Source organism: Parasteatoda tepidariorum, chromosome X1 (genome assembly GCF_043381705.1).
Source record: "Parasteatoda tepidariorum isolate YZ-2023 chromosome X1, CAS_Ptep_4.0, whole genome shotgun sequence".
Lineage (NCBI taxonomy): Eukaryota > Metazoa > Arthropoda > Arachnida > Araneae > Theridiidae > Parasteatoda > Parasteatoda tepidariorum.
Genome location: NC_092214.1, coordinates 57,125,002 through 57,142,483, shown reverse-complemented (window position 1 = coordinate 57,142,483; position 17,482 = coordinate 57,125,002). Strand labels below are relative to the sequence as shown.

Here is a 17,482-nt window from a genome sequence, read left to right as displayed (position 1 = left end):
TCTTCAATCTGAACTGCATTTACATCCTATGATGATGCCATTATTCCAAGAGAATGTGTTTGAATAATGCAATTTTAAAAAAATGAAATATTTCTATTTTTCTTTTACATACTTCAAATAAAAAAATTTATCATAAAATTTTATAATAACTGGCGTTATTTCCAAAGGGCTGCTTTCTAAATAAATTGCTTTGTCGGTTTCAGTTTATTTTTTTTGATAGCGATTAGAAATGCCAAACTAATATTTTTTATCCATTTTCCTACATTTTAAGCCTATACTTTAAGCAATTTCTTGCATTCTAAATTTAAAGATTACTTGAAACTTCAAATATTCTCAGAAAAATCAGTTTAACATTAGTCCATAATACCGTATAAATTTCGTGAAACCGTTATATGGAACGATGTTAGAAATTTCTTAGTAAAAATGGTTAAATAGAAATTTATTTAATTGTTATTTTACCATTTTCAACCAAAACAGTTATATAACCATACAAAAGAAAATATTCAAACTGTTAAATGTGAGGAAACAAAAGGTATAGTGACTGTTTTTACCTAATACGGTTTAACAACTAGAATTCAATCCGTGCTAACTAGGCCCACCTTGTGAAGCTACTTTGTTTTTCGCTGCTGGGTACATAGTTTAGCTGAGAGGAATAATCTGTCATCTCATATCCGACTGAACAGGGGTTCGAATCCATGAGTTATTTCCACATTTTTCCTTCCATTCCTTCAGTACATGAAGGATTTCTTCGATCCGTGAAGGATTTCTTCAATTTCTCCGAAGGTTTTCCTGCACTCTTCGATCCTTGAACCTAGACTACTAGAGTGCGAAACCATCATTTACGAATTAATGGCGTAACAACCACGGAGCTCCAATGTCCGTTTGAGTTTTAAATTTATGGTTAATAAAACCATGCTAGTTGTAAGTGGTTTTAAAACCGCATAGTCTTGTATTTATGGTTTTTTAAACCGAACCAGTAATAAATATTTAACCGTAAAGTGAAGAAATGTTCACTTTACGGTTTTGGACTGCCGTTTTACGATTTTGGACTGCTGCTTGGACTGCTGCTTTAAGACTGCTGTCGGTTATTTTACCGTAATTTCAGAATAAAAATTCTAACAGTGTATAAAATTGATTCATGTTTCGAATGTGTTTAATCCTCGAAATGAGTCAAATGTTCATTTTTTTAAATAAAAATCATCTATCTTAATGTATCTGACTTTTTTTATTTATTTTTTAAATAATCCAACTAAACAGTGCCTTATTGTATGGCGCTACATTAACTGAATAATCTTTTATGCTTATTTTGTTGATTGTTTCATTTATCTTGTCCCCATAACTGACACTTCTGAGAATAGTATCCATATTTAAAGTATGCATGATTATTATACAAGGTAGAAAGATTAACTTTTTAAAAATAGAACGTTACCAAAGTTTGCCTTCTACATTAAAAAAACTCTTTTGATTTAGTTTCAGTGCTTTTGTTCTAATTAAAAACTATCTTTCTCCTAAAGTTTCAGTTTAAATGTGAAATTTCAAATTTTTCTCATATTTATCTTTTTTATAATTTTCTGTTTAGTTTCCTTTTTAAATTTTAAAAAAAATGAATGCTCACTATGAGTTAATGAAATCTTAAAAAGTATATACTTCTATGGTTTTATGAATTAAAGCTATTATACATACAACAATTATAGCAGTTAGAATTTATAAAAAGAAAATTTATACAAAAGTAAAGCCTCTAAACTTAAAACTTAAAGCTACTTTTAATATTTAGAAATCCTTATTTTTGGAAATAACAATAATGAATTGGAAATTTTTGACAATAACAGTAATTTAGGTTAATGATTTAAAACATAACTTCTTAAAAATAAAATTGTACTTACTCATAATTCTGTTAACCCCGTTTCTACACTGTTCGAATTTTCATTATAAAATTACTGTAAAATAACTGGCAGCAGTCTCTCCATCCTTTTAACCGTACAGTTTACGGTAAAGAGCATTTTTTACCTTTTTAAAGAACACTAAAAAAATTAAAGAACATTTTTTACCTTACAGATTTTTAAGCATTTACAACTAGCATGGTTTCAAAACCTCAAAAAAAGTACTTTTATTGGACAATGGAGCTAGTCTTTGAAGGGAATGGAGGATATATTGTAGTGTCAGCTCTGGATCTCTAATCCCCATTTTGCCTGTCATGAAATTGACGGATTAGCCCTCGAGGCTATAGTATGTACCCAGCTGCAAGGAACTAAATGTCTTTATTCGGTGGTTAAAAATGTCTTTAACCGTGTATTCTTTGTTAATGTAAATCATAAAAAGACGATAGAAAACTATTATTTAATGGATTTTGTACATACATCTACGATTTACTCCCTTTACAGATGAAATTTTTTTTCTTGTCATACTCTTATTGCGCGTATTTTTCTAACATTTTTTTCTGTTTATCCTTCTTAAAAGTTACTGATCATCTCAGTGTAAAACTTAAAAGCATAACCACACAATGTTTGAACTTTTAAAATGAAAATTGAAACAATTTACTTTCAGAAGAAATGGGCACTTTGTTACCCGCTGTTCCTGATGGTTGGCCCCATCATCCTCTTTCATATACTGAAGTGCCAGTATCTACAGCTTTGCACTCAGCAGCTATTGTGCATCCTGCACTTCATGCCCAGTTGCCAGTAAGTTCACCTCCTTATCACATCCTTCTTTCCCTCTATCAATCAATGATATCTATTATTAAAATGCTCAATTTTTGCAAAAACTGTAGATAATAATTTTATATTAAAAAAGATGTTTTTGCTTCAAATATTTTTTTCCCTTTAGAATTGACAAAAATAACACAAATACTGTCAATTTAAAAATCCAGTAATTTGCATATTTAATGAATAATTAAGTTGGTAAAGTTTGTTCCTGAAGAAAAATTCGTTAAAAAATAGCATTATAAAACTTAAGTTACGATGAATTAAAATCCTAAATTCTATCAGAAAATACGATGAGAATATCTCATTCCTAAAAAACATATTTGATTTGATATGTTTAATGATCATAGGCAACATTTGCTTGGCTGATGGTCAAAACACAGAACTTAGAAAGATTAATAACTCAAAATAAATATTATAAAAATAATTTATTTTTTTTAAATTGAATGCATATTGAGAGTAACAAAATTTTATTTAGCATGTTTATTAAACTTCAAAATTTAAGCTGTATTTTTTAGAACACTTTTTAAATTTATTTATTCGATAGAAAAGATCTACAGCTAGCTATAAATGACACAAGAAAAAAAACTTTTACCACGAATAGCAAACAACTTTTTCCTCTAATGAGGATTTTGGACATTTTAAATTAAAGGCTATTATTTGATTTATAATAAGTTTTTTTGATTATTTGTTACCTTTATAACTTTCAAATAAGTAAGTCAACTTTTTAATACAGGATACTGTTAGCATATTTTAAATTTACACAGTTTTCTGTTATCGTAATATTTTGAACTAAATTTATGTATTTTGAACTAAACTTTGACTTTAAATGAGGAAATTATTACTAAAATCAACATCCGCGAAATATAAGTTTTAAAATAATTGTGGTAAATTGGTATATCAATTAGGTAAGTAATCTAATACTATTATTAATAAAATGCTTTTACTCTTAGAGGTGGCTGCGGCTAAGTTGGATTGAAACAGGATTAACTTAAATTATAAAATAAAACTGAAATATCAAATTAAACTGACATATAAAACTGAGGAACTAAAATATTTCACAATATATTGACAGTAATATGAAATATTATGACATTTCGTAATGAAATCATGAAATATTATGAAATAATATTATCGTCATGAAATATTATGAAATATTACGTTACAGTACTGACCCTTAATTACTTAATTTATTATTCCAATAAAATTTAATTCTATTCGAAATTTACAGTAACTTGTAAAATTTTTACAAATGGAGCTGACATGCATTCGGAATGTATATGCTTATATTGATTTCTCAAAAGGTTTTTAATAATTGTTTATAAATGACAATAAATTTCTTTAACTGAAATTTTATGCTCTTTAACTGAATTATTAAAATAAAGAGAAAAGAGTGAACAAAAGTACATAATAAGAGAGTAATATATGAATTAAGTAAAACCTTTTGGTTGAAATAATGTTACTAGTGACTTTTTAATGCACATTTTATTGAATAAAAAAATAAAATGAATATTGATATTTTTAATGAAAATATTACTTTTAAACTCAAAATAGTTATAACATTTCATAATGAAACATTACTTTCCACATTCTTGCTTCTACAATAATTGGAGTCTTTTTGGAGAAGTTAGGCCAAAATAGTTTAATTATATTGCTGACATACAGTATGAACTTAAGTAAAACAGTAAAGATAGACATGGTATTCTGCAATTTTTTAAAAAATAAGCTTATAAATACTTATTTTTAACATTCATGAATGTACTATAGTCTAAAATAAAACAATATTATGTAAATTTTTTAATAAAATCGAAATGACATTCAATGTAAAATTCGTTTTTCGTACTATAATCTGTTTATTCGTTTTCCTTTTATTCTCAAAAACTACATTTATAAAATATGAATTTCTAAAAGGTTCTGGCTTATAGAAATTATCCTGGATATGATTAACGCTTTGCTTGAATTTTATGTCCCATAACACGATACTATTTTTATTGCTTATTGCTACTAATTTAGTATATAACAGTTAGTTTTCGAACGTCGAAACAAATATCTAAAGAAAAACATGAGTATATAGATATACATAAATTTAAAATGTAAATAAATCTATATGCTTATGAAGATATGTTTATAAATTACCTAGTGATTATGATGTTTATAAATAATCTAGTGCCATTTTTAATCAAAAGAATTTAAAAAAGGGAAAAAAAAAATTTGGGGGGGGGGGGGGGGACAAANTTGAATAAAAAGGAGAGAGAGAGAGAGAGAGAGAGATCTTGCGCGAATGATATATTTTTGTTAAGTTATGTTTAGACGATAAAGTGTTGCAAACTATTTTTTATCAAGTAAGACTATTAAGTAATTTATAATAATTTCAATTTAAAAAGTTTTATAAATATTTCGCACAACAGTTTTAAATTTCATGGATATTTAAAATTTTTCAAAATTAAAAATACAATACATAAAGAAACGAGAAAGAAAGAAAAGAAATCAGAAATAAAAAAACTTTATTTTACTAAATTTTCTGCTTATTTTAAAACATATAATATTATTACTTAATATTTCATGGATCGTGAGTATAAATAACTCAACACAATCAATACAATTTTTCCCTAATATTTTGGTCATAATTTTTCCCTAATATTTTGTAAATTTATTTATATGTCATATCGTCAATTGGAAGTTTACTAAACGCAATTCTAAATTTATTTTGTATTGTTTTATTTTTAAAAAAATGAAGAGCTACACAAAATGCCAAAGAGAATCAAAATCTAAAATTACGCAAAATTAAAAGAATGCATTCTTAAAAGTATACTTACATAAGTATAATATTTGCAGAATACTAATTCATTAATAAAAAAACTTAGCCTCAAGCTTTTTTCTGAACATAGCCAAAAATTGCTTTCAACACTGTTAGAAATTTCACGGTAAAAGTGGTGAAGTAGTAATTTATTTAATTATTATTTTGCCATATTCAAACGAAACAGTCAAAAATCCATAAAAGAGATCATATTCAAACTATTTAGTGTGAGAAAGAAACTTTATTATTTGATTTTATCTAATACGGTTTAGTAGCCATTCTATCCGCGAAAATGTTTATTTTAGTTTTATTTTTATAGCTGAGAAACTATGCTTGTTGTAGATAGTTTCAAAACCGTATAGTTTCGGATTCACGGTTTTTTAACCGTACCAGTTGCAAACGGTTTCAAAACCATAAAGAGAAAGAAATGTTTTTAACCATTAATTTTATGGTTAATCGGATGGGCAGACTGTTTCGTTTATTTTACCGTAATTTCAAAATGAAAATTCTAACAGTTTAGTCGAACTTTATAAAACGTTACATTATTAACACCACACTCATTATGTTTTGTTTTTGAAGAAAAAGTAGGCAATTTATGTCAAATACAAGGAGAAATATCAATTCTTCTAAGCTAGTAATGCTTTCATAGATTGATCCCTAAAATTGAATTGTGTATTGTTGACAATGAAAAGCTAAACTTGCGATTATTATTATTAGAGTCTCGGAAATTACAATCATTCAAAAAATTGCACTGGAATGGTTAACGAGAAGTATCTCCTTGTTAGGTTTACTTTAATAAAAACTATTTAACTAACATTAATGTATTCGCATGAACACTTTCTATAGCTTTTAAATCAGCGAAAATCAAGCCGATGGAAACCATAAGTTTTTGGATTGAATCAATCTGTTCTGTTAAAATAGCATTAGATCAATAAGTTATTTTCATCTCTGAGGTACGAATACTTATTAGGAAGTAGTCAATATTTTATTTTAAGACTTTCATGGAACAAATTACCTATACCGATTATTTTTATGGGTAGTTCTCAGAAAAGGGAGCATGAGACAAATCTAAACTATAATTTGGCAACAATCAAATTTAAAATTAATTCACATTAAGATCTTTAGAGTAAATTTTCAATTCCGTCTAATGACAGACATATAGATTTCACAAATCTTAAAAATATCGTAAGTTAACAGGAATTTTTTTTTTTTATATTTTTTGACATAAATTATTGTTAATGCGATTTAGAACACATTTTAGAATTCCTTTTTATTTTTAAATGGCCACATTCTTTTAATTTTTAAGTAAATAAATTTAGTTACAACGATTTTTGTTTCTTATTTCCTTACACAAGCATTTCGGTAGAAAATTTTTAAATAATATAAAATTTACAAACGTTAAAAAGTAATATTTTTATATTTAATATAGCAAAAAATATTTAAATTTAATTATAAGCTTTTAGTTTATACAATTACTCACAATTTTATGTGCCTTCAGCTTTTTTTTTACTATTAGCAATAAAAATACTTTTAATTAAATACCAAACTAAAATTTCAAGTAAAATATAGAATTATAAAACAAAGATAATTAATCATGTTTATTTAATTTACTACTTGTTGCCCATGCCCCTTTTTAAGTAAAGATTCTTAAAAGCATCATAAGCTAACGGGAAATATTTAATTAAAATAATTAAATATTAACCTTAATTTTTTGATTAAAATTACTTTTAATATGGTCCGGGGAAAATTATAGAATATTTTTCTATTTTGCTTAGATTCTTTTTAATTATTTATGTTGTTTTGCCATTAAATAGTTGCATAAAAATTGTTTGTAGAACTTTTGTTTGACATAAGAGAAATAATAATAAATTTAAAAACTAGGTTTGATTCTTATTTTTAATACAACTAACAATATTATCCTTTGATATTCGCTGTTTTTGTTTCATAAAGTAATTGTCTTCTGTAGTTCTTTGCTATTAAAATAAATGTCTTTTTTTCAATTTTATTTTTAAAATTGCAATTTTCTTTTTGGTTACTATTTTTAATTCGTAATTATCGGTCCATTATTTCTTAAAAATCTATCATAATTGAAAAAATTTGTTTCGACCAGAGGAACAAATTAAAGTAAAACGCCTTAGGCACAAATATTCAAAATTTTATGAAGTTATTTTTAAGTTTTTGAGGTAAATTAATTTAAATTAAGGAATGCAAAAAAGTTTATTTAGAGAAAAAAAATAAAATTATTTTCTTACATTCCATTCCCCTACTATATTTTATATTCTTTCATCGGCATTTAAATTTAAGATTTTAACCAAGATTGTTTGTAGTAAATTTCTATTTGATTTCATGGAATTTAAAGCTGATATACGGAATATTATTAAATATTAATATATTGATATACGGGATATTAGGTTTTTAGGCAGCAATGATTCAAAACTGTTTGAGCATTAGTATTGAATTAAAACAAAATTTTTATTGACTAAAAAATTTATAAAACCTCAAATAAAAGCAAGCATATGTATTGTATTATTAGACTTTATAAATATGAAGCTTTTGCTATGGTTACAACAATTGAACTGAAACCTGAAAGCAGTGTCTTTGCTTATACAGTAAAAATTTAAATGTTAAACCAGGGTAGTAACATGATTTCAAAATATCTTCATAAGCTTAAAAATTAAAAAAAAATTTCTGCATTAAATTATGGATGATTTATGGGATATTATTAGTGAAAATAGATTACATCTGGACAATGAATTATTTACTCTGTTTTTATAGTTTAAATTTGAATTTCGAGCGTATCCATCAATAGCTTATTCAAGATACTTAAGCCAATCATCAAGATACTTAAGCCAAATATAAATTAAATTTTATACAATTACTTAAATAAGAAGTTATGTAAAAAACTATATAATTGCCAAAAAATAAGATATATTCGTTAAAACTAAGCCTGCATATCAAACGAATTTAAAAATATATTGTTGCTCTTTAGCATTCTATTAAAGTAGCCCAAATAAAAGTGGACACAGTTATAGTGTCATCCCCTGTTAGGGTAAAAATATTGAAATAAGAAAAGAACACCACAGACTGAGCGCAACTGATTAACTAGTTCGCCCAATAGCATTTTAAGTGAATGCAAAGTTGAGTTACGATGGATGCGTCCAGAATACAGCAACCAGAAGTAGCGCGATTTTTAATGACAAAAGCGATCATATGAGGACATTTAATGCCAAATAATTATCCTTTATGAAGAATTATTTTCGGAAAATCAGCCGTCAATGGCAGTACATAAATAACGGATCTACGAAGAACGTGAACAATCAAATGCCATGCTCTCTTATGAATCGATTGCTGTTGCTATTGAAATGATTAAGAAAATCAAAAAGTATAACAATTAATATCTGTGCAACAAATAGTCATTCTGCAGCTAAAAATCATACAACTTCACATCACTCGTTTTTCTTAACTCTGCTTTACATTTACTTTAAATGCTTTTCTGTGGACCTAATCAATAATACGCAGTCAACGTATTATTGATTAATAAGTCTACATCCTTTATAACCCTAAACCGTGGAGCTATATTTCTAACCTGTCCACTTTTTATTTGGGCACCCCTTTTATTAATATGCTTATTCAAGCTAGACTTGTTATTCTACTCTTTAACGTTATTCAAATTAAGAGTATATTAATATTTCTAACTTAAGTAGTTTATCATAATATTCAAACTAGGCGGTTTAGAAAAATTGGATGACAGGAAAAAAAAATTGTAGAAAAATTAGATAACAATGCAAAAACGTCTAGCTAAATACTTTAATTATTAAATTTGATTAGATAATAGTGAACAAAATTGTGTGTTCTATATTCAAAAATAGTTGCTTAAAAAGCTGAATAAATATTTTTTTTAATAATTATTAGATCCCAATAAAATTCAAATAGAAACGGACTTTATTATAATAAAGAAATTAAGAGTTTATTTGTCTTGCATTTCGACTAAGTTTTTCAACTTAATGGTAAATATGAAGCTATTTTCTTTTCTTTGCACTGTTTTTTTTATAAGAAATGCATAATGCTCTATAACTAGAACATTCGGTACAAAATTAACTAGTAAAGTAATTGAAAGTGTAAAAAAATATCAACAAATTATATATTGACTCGGCAACTACGTTTTTAACAGAATTATGGAATTTCTACATAAATTGGCTTGTTTCATATTTGATTTGTAAACACACTTTCATTTTTTGAAACTACATATTTTAAATTTGTTTACTTCATTAATATGCATAAATATTTAAATTTCTTATTAAGCTCCTACAAAAGTTGCCATCCGGGTAATAATTCGCACCAAATTTCACTCTCGAATTAATATGAAACTTGAAAGGAATGAAACTTCATTAATTAAATGATCTCCATTTTTTAATTCAATGAATGAATCTTTAACGATTATATTTTTATTGTAACATTTAAGCTAAATACGAACTATTTATTATAAATAATATTTCTGAAAAGTGCTAATTTCAATGTAAATGATTATTTGATTTGGGCATTTACAAACAGAAGGTGAATAATCTATAAAAGCAAATGCTCGTACCTCGACTTTTCATAAAAATAAAAGTGAATATCATATTAGCATTTCACATTACCATGAAAATGTATCGCGCTTAACTTCTTTCTCAGTGGGATCTAAAACAATGAAATTTTCCTTCCTTTCATGTTTTAAAATAAATAAACTCCCATCTGAAACTATTATGCTCTGATAATTTTCCATAATATTTAGTAGTCCATTCCTGTATAATTTGTAGTTCCTGCTTTTTACTCCTATTATATTATTAGGTTCTTAATTTGCATTAGGGGTTGTGCATATATAACGTTATGAGTTTAATAAGAATGTGAATAAAAGATCTTCTTATTTAGTCAGATACTTATATAGTAGGATACTTCTGTAATAAGATACTTCTATAGTAGGATACTCGTGTAGTAGGAGGCGTATAAAGTAGGATACTCACACAGTAGGATACTTATATAGTAGGATACTATAAAATTTTAAAAAAAATATATCGGATAAAACGTTTGCATAAAATTTTATAAAATTCTGCATATGACGCAGATTTAAAAAATTAAAAAATAAAATGAAATTCTTAAAGAGGAAAACATTTTTAAAAAATTTAAACAAAGTGTTTTAAAATGATCACCCTTAATATAAAGTTTTAGAAACACTGTGAAAAATTTATATAAAAAATATACACATTAAGATCGCAACTTAATATTTAAATGTGGAAAATACAAAAACGCTGTCGAAATATAATTAGTTCAGTTTCGGGGAGGGCGGTTGTGCAAAACACGAAAACATGTTTAATTGTAAGTTAAAACTTTAAAGTGCTCCTATTAAGCATACTTCAATTCTTCTCCGTTTCCTTCCGCAATCAAATAAGTTTTGGTATTTCGTACACCCGTTTTTCCTTTCTGAGATTCATCAGATTAAGATAGTGTTTTTATTTTTACGATAGTGTTACATATTAATTTGAGACCCCATTAGTATATTTTTTTCTTCATTTTTGATTAGGATTTAAAAATTTATATATATTAAGAACAATCTGTGGTAATGGGAATTCTGTATGCAGGAAAAATTAATCAGACGACAGTCTATGAACAGAAGGTAATACGGAAAAAACGATAAACGGATCGTTACGGAAGGTATAGGGTATTTCTTAATATCCTCCCTTAATATATATCTTAATGAAAAAGTAGGCACTTTAGGAATCTCCAAATTATATTTCAGGAGGTCAGAAAAAAGCTGCAAGTTAAGGCACCAAAACCAGTTTGATTGCCTGGTATAAATTGGAAGTGCTTCGACTAATATCCTTTCCACTTATCTCAATTTTCTTCAGCAATTAAAAATGTCTTGATGTCTGCAGATCTCAATTCCTCAGTAATGCATCATTAAATGTTAGTCGCGGTTTTTTTTCTTACTTGAGCAGGAATTAATGACTGCAAAAGAGTATACTTTTGTGAAATATTTTTATTATTATTAGTATTTTCATGAAATAATAAAGGAGTACATGATTAAACCTACTATTTTCATTCCTGGTTATTGTTGTATCAATGAGAAAAAAATATTTACATATTCAATGCAGTTATTTTACTTAATTACGCGCTATTGTTAATGAACCCCACATTGATTCCCGTCTTCATAATAATTTAAATATTTGTAAAACAATAGCATCTGATAATATTAAATCCTTCAACGGTCAACTTTTACTCCTTACTTATCAGGACAATTAAGTAATTTGATACTTTAGCCTAAAGTAATTCAATCTCAGAAGGTATTAAGTAAAGAAAATAATAATAAGAAAAATAATAGCATTGTCAATGCAAATGAAATATGATTAAAATAAACAATATAACGTTAAGTATGCACAGTCCCTTTACCAAAGTATGAATGTTAATGCATATGTGGCTGATGTTTGGTTGTGTGTGTGCCCCATAGCCGCCCCTCACTGTACCTCATCCCATATCGCACGCTGCCATGCATCACCCGTCACAGCTGCCACCACCACCGCCACATTTCGTCGCCAACCACGCTACAACCGCAGCGCCAAATTCGACGCCACCTCCAACTCAGCCGCAGCCGCCACAATGCTCGACACTTTTCGTCGCCAATCTCGGACATTTCATCCAGGATCAGGAGCTTAAGGATGTCTATGGAAGGTGGGTTCCCTACTTTTATAATCGCACGCAGTTTTCCTTCCACTTTACTTCTACATATTTTTACGAAATGTATGGACATTTTAATCAAGAATTGTTTTCAGGTTGCACCTGTGTTTAAATATCAAGAATGTAAGCATTCTAGTCCAATGGAAAGAAAAGAACAAAGCAAAATTGAGGAACTAAATGTTGAAAGAGCTTCAATAAAATAAAGTACTATTGTAAAATAAAAAAAAACTAAGGATTTTCATCAATGTGAACCGATCAATACAAATAGCTTTTAATCTAGAGAACAAAATTTCACATACTGGCACTCAATGTTAATAGTTGCAGGCCTAATCTTAAATATGCCAATTAATTAGAGCAGACAATATTATAGGTTAAAAAGTCAGACAAAAAAACGTACTTTGTCTGATTAAACCTATTTTTGACGCATTCGAATTTCGGGCTACCCCCTCCCCCCGCAAAATACGAGGAAGCCAAAGTACAGAAAATATGGTTCAACTTTCTAAAATAGGGTTTCAATTTAGAAAGTATGATATTTTTTGAAAAATATGGGCATAATTTGGAAAATATGAACCAACAATTTAGTCTATAGAGCTCACAGTTTAGTCTATAGTTTGGTCTCCTTAGTGATAATTTCGCTTTTTACGTATTTCACAATATCTCGGAAAAAATTTTAAGCAAATCGAAAAAGTTTTGCACGAAATTTCAAAATTCATTGTCCAAGGTTGAGTAGTTTTTAATTATATATAATATTTTTTACTATATTATTTAATGACGGCTGAAAAAACTTAAATAATATTGCAAACATATTTTTTCATAATTTTTTCTTCAAAAATCCAAAATCCAAAAAGCATTGGCCGGCTAGCTCTTGACATATAAAAATTAAAATATACGACATTTTAAAATGTTATTACTCAGAGACAATTTGACCGAGTTTATTCAAATTTTATAATTTGTCATTTAAAATTACCTAGCTGAAAATGGTGTAAAAATTTGAATACCTTACGATTCCATTTTTTTTACCATTATTAAATAAAATAATAAAAATATTAATACATAATTATTAAAATTATGTTTTACTCAGTGTTATCTTGGTATAAATGAAATTTGTAATTTTGGACAAAAAATTTTCTATTCGCTTTAAAAATTTCCGAGATATAGCGAAATACGCAAAAAGTGATATTTGCGTTTTGAAATCCAAACTTCCAATTGCTCTTCTGACTTACCGAGACGATATTTTCCGAATTGCGGCCCCCCCCCCTCCATTAGTTTCAAAAATCCAAAATCGTTTAGCAAGAAGAACGCTTACATTCGGAGCACATTTCTGTTTCTCATCTCGAAATTTTAAATATTATTTGCTTTAATTAGTAACCATGTTAAGAGTAAGACCATTAAGATTGAGTTCTAGTGCGTGGAAATCGGTTATTCAGGCTGTTTGCTTTTTTATTTTTGCGCAATACATAAAGAATTTTTCAAATTGGGCTTAAACGCTTTATTTATGAACATTACCGAAGTTCATTTTTGTTTAAAACCTCATTATTGCTCTTTTCCAATAAATGGGTAATTTTATTTGTGAAAAAACTTAAAATATTAGGGAAAGTACTTGATAACAATTAAGTTGACAAAACATTTAGAAATCATAGTTTATACGCAAAGATAACATTAATAATGAACAACTTTAATAAAAAATCATTATAATACTTTCACATAACCATCACTAAAAACATTTTATAATTATCTTTCTACTCATAATGGTAGTTTCGTGAATATCACACAATTTATTTTAAAGTTTCTATCACAGGAATGTTCTATCACAGGAACTTTTATTCAATTTAAGAAATATTATGAATAATTCAACCCTCTATTATTAATAATTTGCAAATTGCGGATATTTTTTTTTTATATTTAAAAAATAAAATTTATGCCAACTTTCATAAGTAATTTTTTTTCTTAATATTCTAATATTATCAATGTTGAGAACATTGAGAATTAAAATCATTATTAAAAAAAAAACACTTAAATAACTTTTTTTTCAAAGTGCAAGATTCCAATATTAGACCTATTTTAAATAAATGTCATTCATATCAAAAATAACATCTATGTTACTGGTACAGCACTCAAAAAGTATTTTATTTGATTGAATACTTTATAAACGATATATCACTTGCATAATACTTTTATTTGATGTTAGCACACGACATATAAAGGAGCAAAAGAGCTTCCAATAGTAGTTAAATTTATATTTTAAATAATAAGGAAAATACAATGATTGCCAAAACTCAATAAGAGAATTCTCAGATCAAATTTCTCTACATAAAAGTTTCACGATTGATTGTCTAAGACAAAATTGCCTTACTGTCTGACAAAGCTGTCTAAATGTTTAAATAAATAGAAATGATTTTAATACGGTTGCGTTTTTTTATTACTCATAACATGTATTGTGATCTAAACTTTTCGTTTTTGGTTTCGAATTTCATTGACTGTTGTATGTATTTTTTAAAGACGCGTATTGAAATTTTAAGTCCGTTTTAATTCATTTTTGCGTAGTCACAATCGATGAAGAGTTGATCTATAATGAATTTTACCGTTTTTAATTGCCCAATTGATTTTTTAAAAATTAAAATGCGAGCAAACTAACACAAAAACAACATCATAAGCAAAAGTAAACAAGCTCAAGAGATGGGTGGCTGTTTCGGTACTTAAACCAAATGCCATTATACGTGACAAATAGATCGTCTTGAACGTTTCCACTTGTGTGTGCATTACATTATTTTTATTATTTTACATATAATAGATAGAAAGTAATCTAACATTAGAAAAAAACATTTTTATTCAACTATTATCATAAAATATTAAAAACAGATTTTAAAATTTTATGGTTAAAAAAAATACTGTCACTCCTTCTGCCAGTCCTGCTTAATGTAAATTAAACATCTACAATAAAAAAAATTATGGTAGAAGAATGTATGAATAAAAATCACCTCAGAGATCATCAGGAATTTAAACACATGAAAACTTTTTAACATTCTAATGTACTAACCTCTGCACCGTCCTGTCTCATAATGCGAGTCGTTTTAAAGTCAGATGTAATAAAAATGTCAAAAATGTAATAAAGTTATAGTGGATGACAAAAAACTACTATTTACCTCTATTGATATCAATCAATAATAGTTTTCATGTATATTTTACTTTAAATGCTGAAATAAATGACGAAATAAATATGTAAATGATGTAAAAACTATATTTCATAGTAATATTTTCATTAAAAATTTTCCTACATTCCTGATTGTGTTGTTTAAGAAGATTATAGCAATCTTAGCTAACGATACATTTGGATAAAAATCCTTTGTCTTAACCTTCAGTTTTACATAATAAAATTCATCGAAGGAAAGTTTACAACTTTGTTAGATAAAATGGTATAAAAACTAAATAAATCTCATTATGTATGCATAATAATTCGATACTTCTTTCTAAGCTCTCTTTACTTAAAATGGAACGATTTCAGGGCATATAGTGTTTAGGGTACTTTTCTCAAAATCTACGTTTCTTTCAGTTTTCCTGGTTTTTGCCGACTACGAATGCATAATAAAGCTCCAGGACCACTTACATACGTGGAATATAAGGTAAAATTTCATCATTGATCCTTAATTATAATATCTAGATTCTAGTATTACAGTTTTAACAAAATGTTAAAAAAATCATAAATTTCTTGCTAAATTTCTGCATTTATTCTTAACTTAATCTACTTTTTCATTGCGGCATATTCCTATACAATTGATTAGAAGATTTTATCAGCTAATGCAAAAATAATATACCTCTATAATAAAAATATCCCCCTATCATGTAATATGAAAATAATATCGCTCTATATAATCTCTTCCCTCCGGAAAATGTTTAAAAAATGGGTATGGAAGACTATTTGTTAGTTTGTTAGCCAATTACAAAGTTTCATAAACTACTCAATATAAGTAGTAATATCAATATATCAATAAATAATACTAAAAATGTCCTAATTCATAACCCATCATCTATTCTCATTTATTATAATACTTCGAAATAGGTTTGTTGGGAAATATATTGGAAAAGTAAAGGTACATTTTGTTCCAGGGAAGAGAAATATTTTGTGGTAAATTGACCTTTCTGCTCACTGTTATTTGTCATTTCTACCATGTCACTGATTCAAGTAGGCTAAGAAAGCTGATTCGTCCTTTTTTTTTTTTTACTAAATAAGCGTGCGTATCATATGGCTGTATCACGCAGTAAATAAGTTTCAAAAAGTTCATTTATAATAGCGAATATCGAAAATTCACCATTGATCTACTTAATAATCATGACAAATACAAAAAAGTAAACTATCTATGAGTTTAAAAAAAGAGAAATTAATGCAGATATGTTTGTGATTCACAGTGCTTGCAGAAAATTGGATGTTTTTCCCTTACAAATATTTGAAAAAACTTTTTAAAAGAATTGCAGGAGCTCCGTTATATTGGACAGTATCTGTTCAGTTCACACTGATCTTGCTCTAATCAAACTTATGTTACACAATTTGAATTTTCATTCTAAAATTAGAGTAAAATGGCTGGCAGCAGTCAGACCATCAAATCAACCGTAAAGTTAACGGTTAGGAACGTTTCTTTACTTAACTGTTTACATTTAATAAAGTTAAAAAACCATGAATACAAAGCTATACAGTTTAGTAGCCATTTGCAGCTAGCAAGATTTCGAAATTGTGAAAATGAAATTTAATTTAACTTTGGAGTTGGAATATGATTGAGTTATATTGTCATCTTTAAAAAACAGTGTAATGTGGCTTAATTAATTTATCGTGTTGTTCCATCTATTTCGAGAGATAACAAATACTAGACGTTTTTGAGTTAGGCAGCTCTGTGATGCTGCCATCTATGTGTGAATGAAAGTTCTGCATCCAGTAGTTGAAAAAAATAGAGTATATATTGGGATGGTAGGGCTGGGACACGAACTCCCGTTCAGTCGTAAGACAGTCAAATTTGTCCTCTCCACTAAAGTATGTACGTACCTGGAAGATACAAAGTCGCTACACAAGGTGTTTTGAATTAGCGGATAAAATTCTTGTTGTTTAACCGTATTAAGTGAAAACAGCAAATAAACGATTTTTCTCACAGTTATCAGTTTGAATACCATTTCTTTTATGGTTATTTAACTGTTTTGGTTGAATATGATGAAATAACAATAAATTAGGTTATCAATTAACCATTTTTTTTCAGGAAGTTTCTAACAGTGTATAAATGGCAAACACTAGATG

At 27.3% G+C, this 17,482-nt stretch overlaps 1 protein-coding gene across 1 annotated transcript in view; it reads left to right on the top strand.

Annotated features, from left to right (window-relative positions):
• The window catches only part of LOC107457473 (protein couch potato-like), a 36,926-nt gene that overhangs the window by 17,436 nt on the left and 2,008 nt on the right, over nt 1–17,482 (top strand). Inside the window, exons 5-7 of the mRNA XM_071187649.1 lie at nt 2,545–2,678; nt 11,978–12,198; nt 15,755–15,824. Coding sequence (XP_071043750.1) covers nt 2,545–2,678; nt 11,978–12,198; nt 15,755–15,824 — 425 coding nt within the window. The remainder of the gene's footprint in view (nt 1–2,544; nt 2,679–11,977; nt 12,199–15,754; nt 15,825–17,482) is intronic.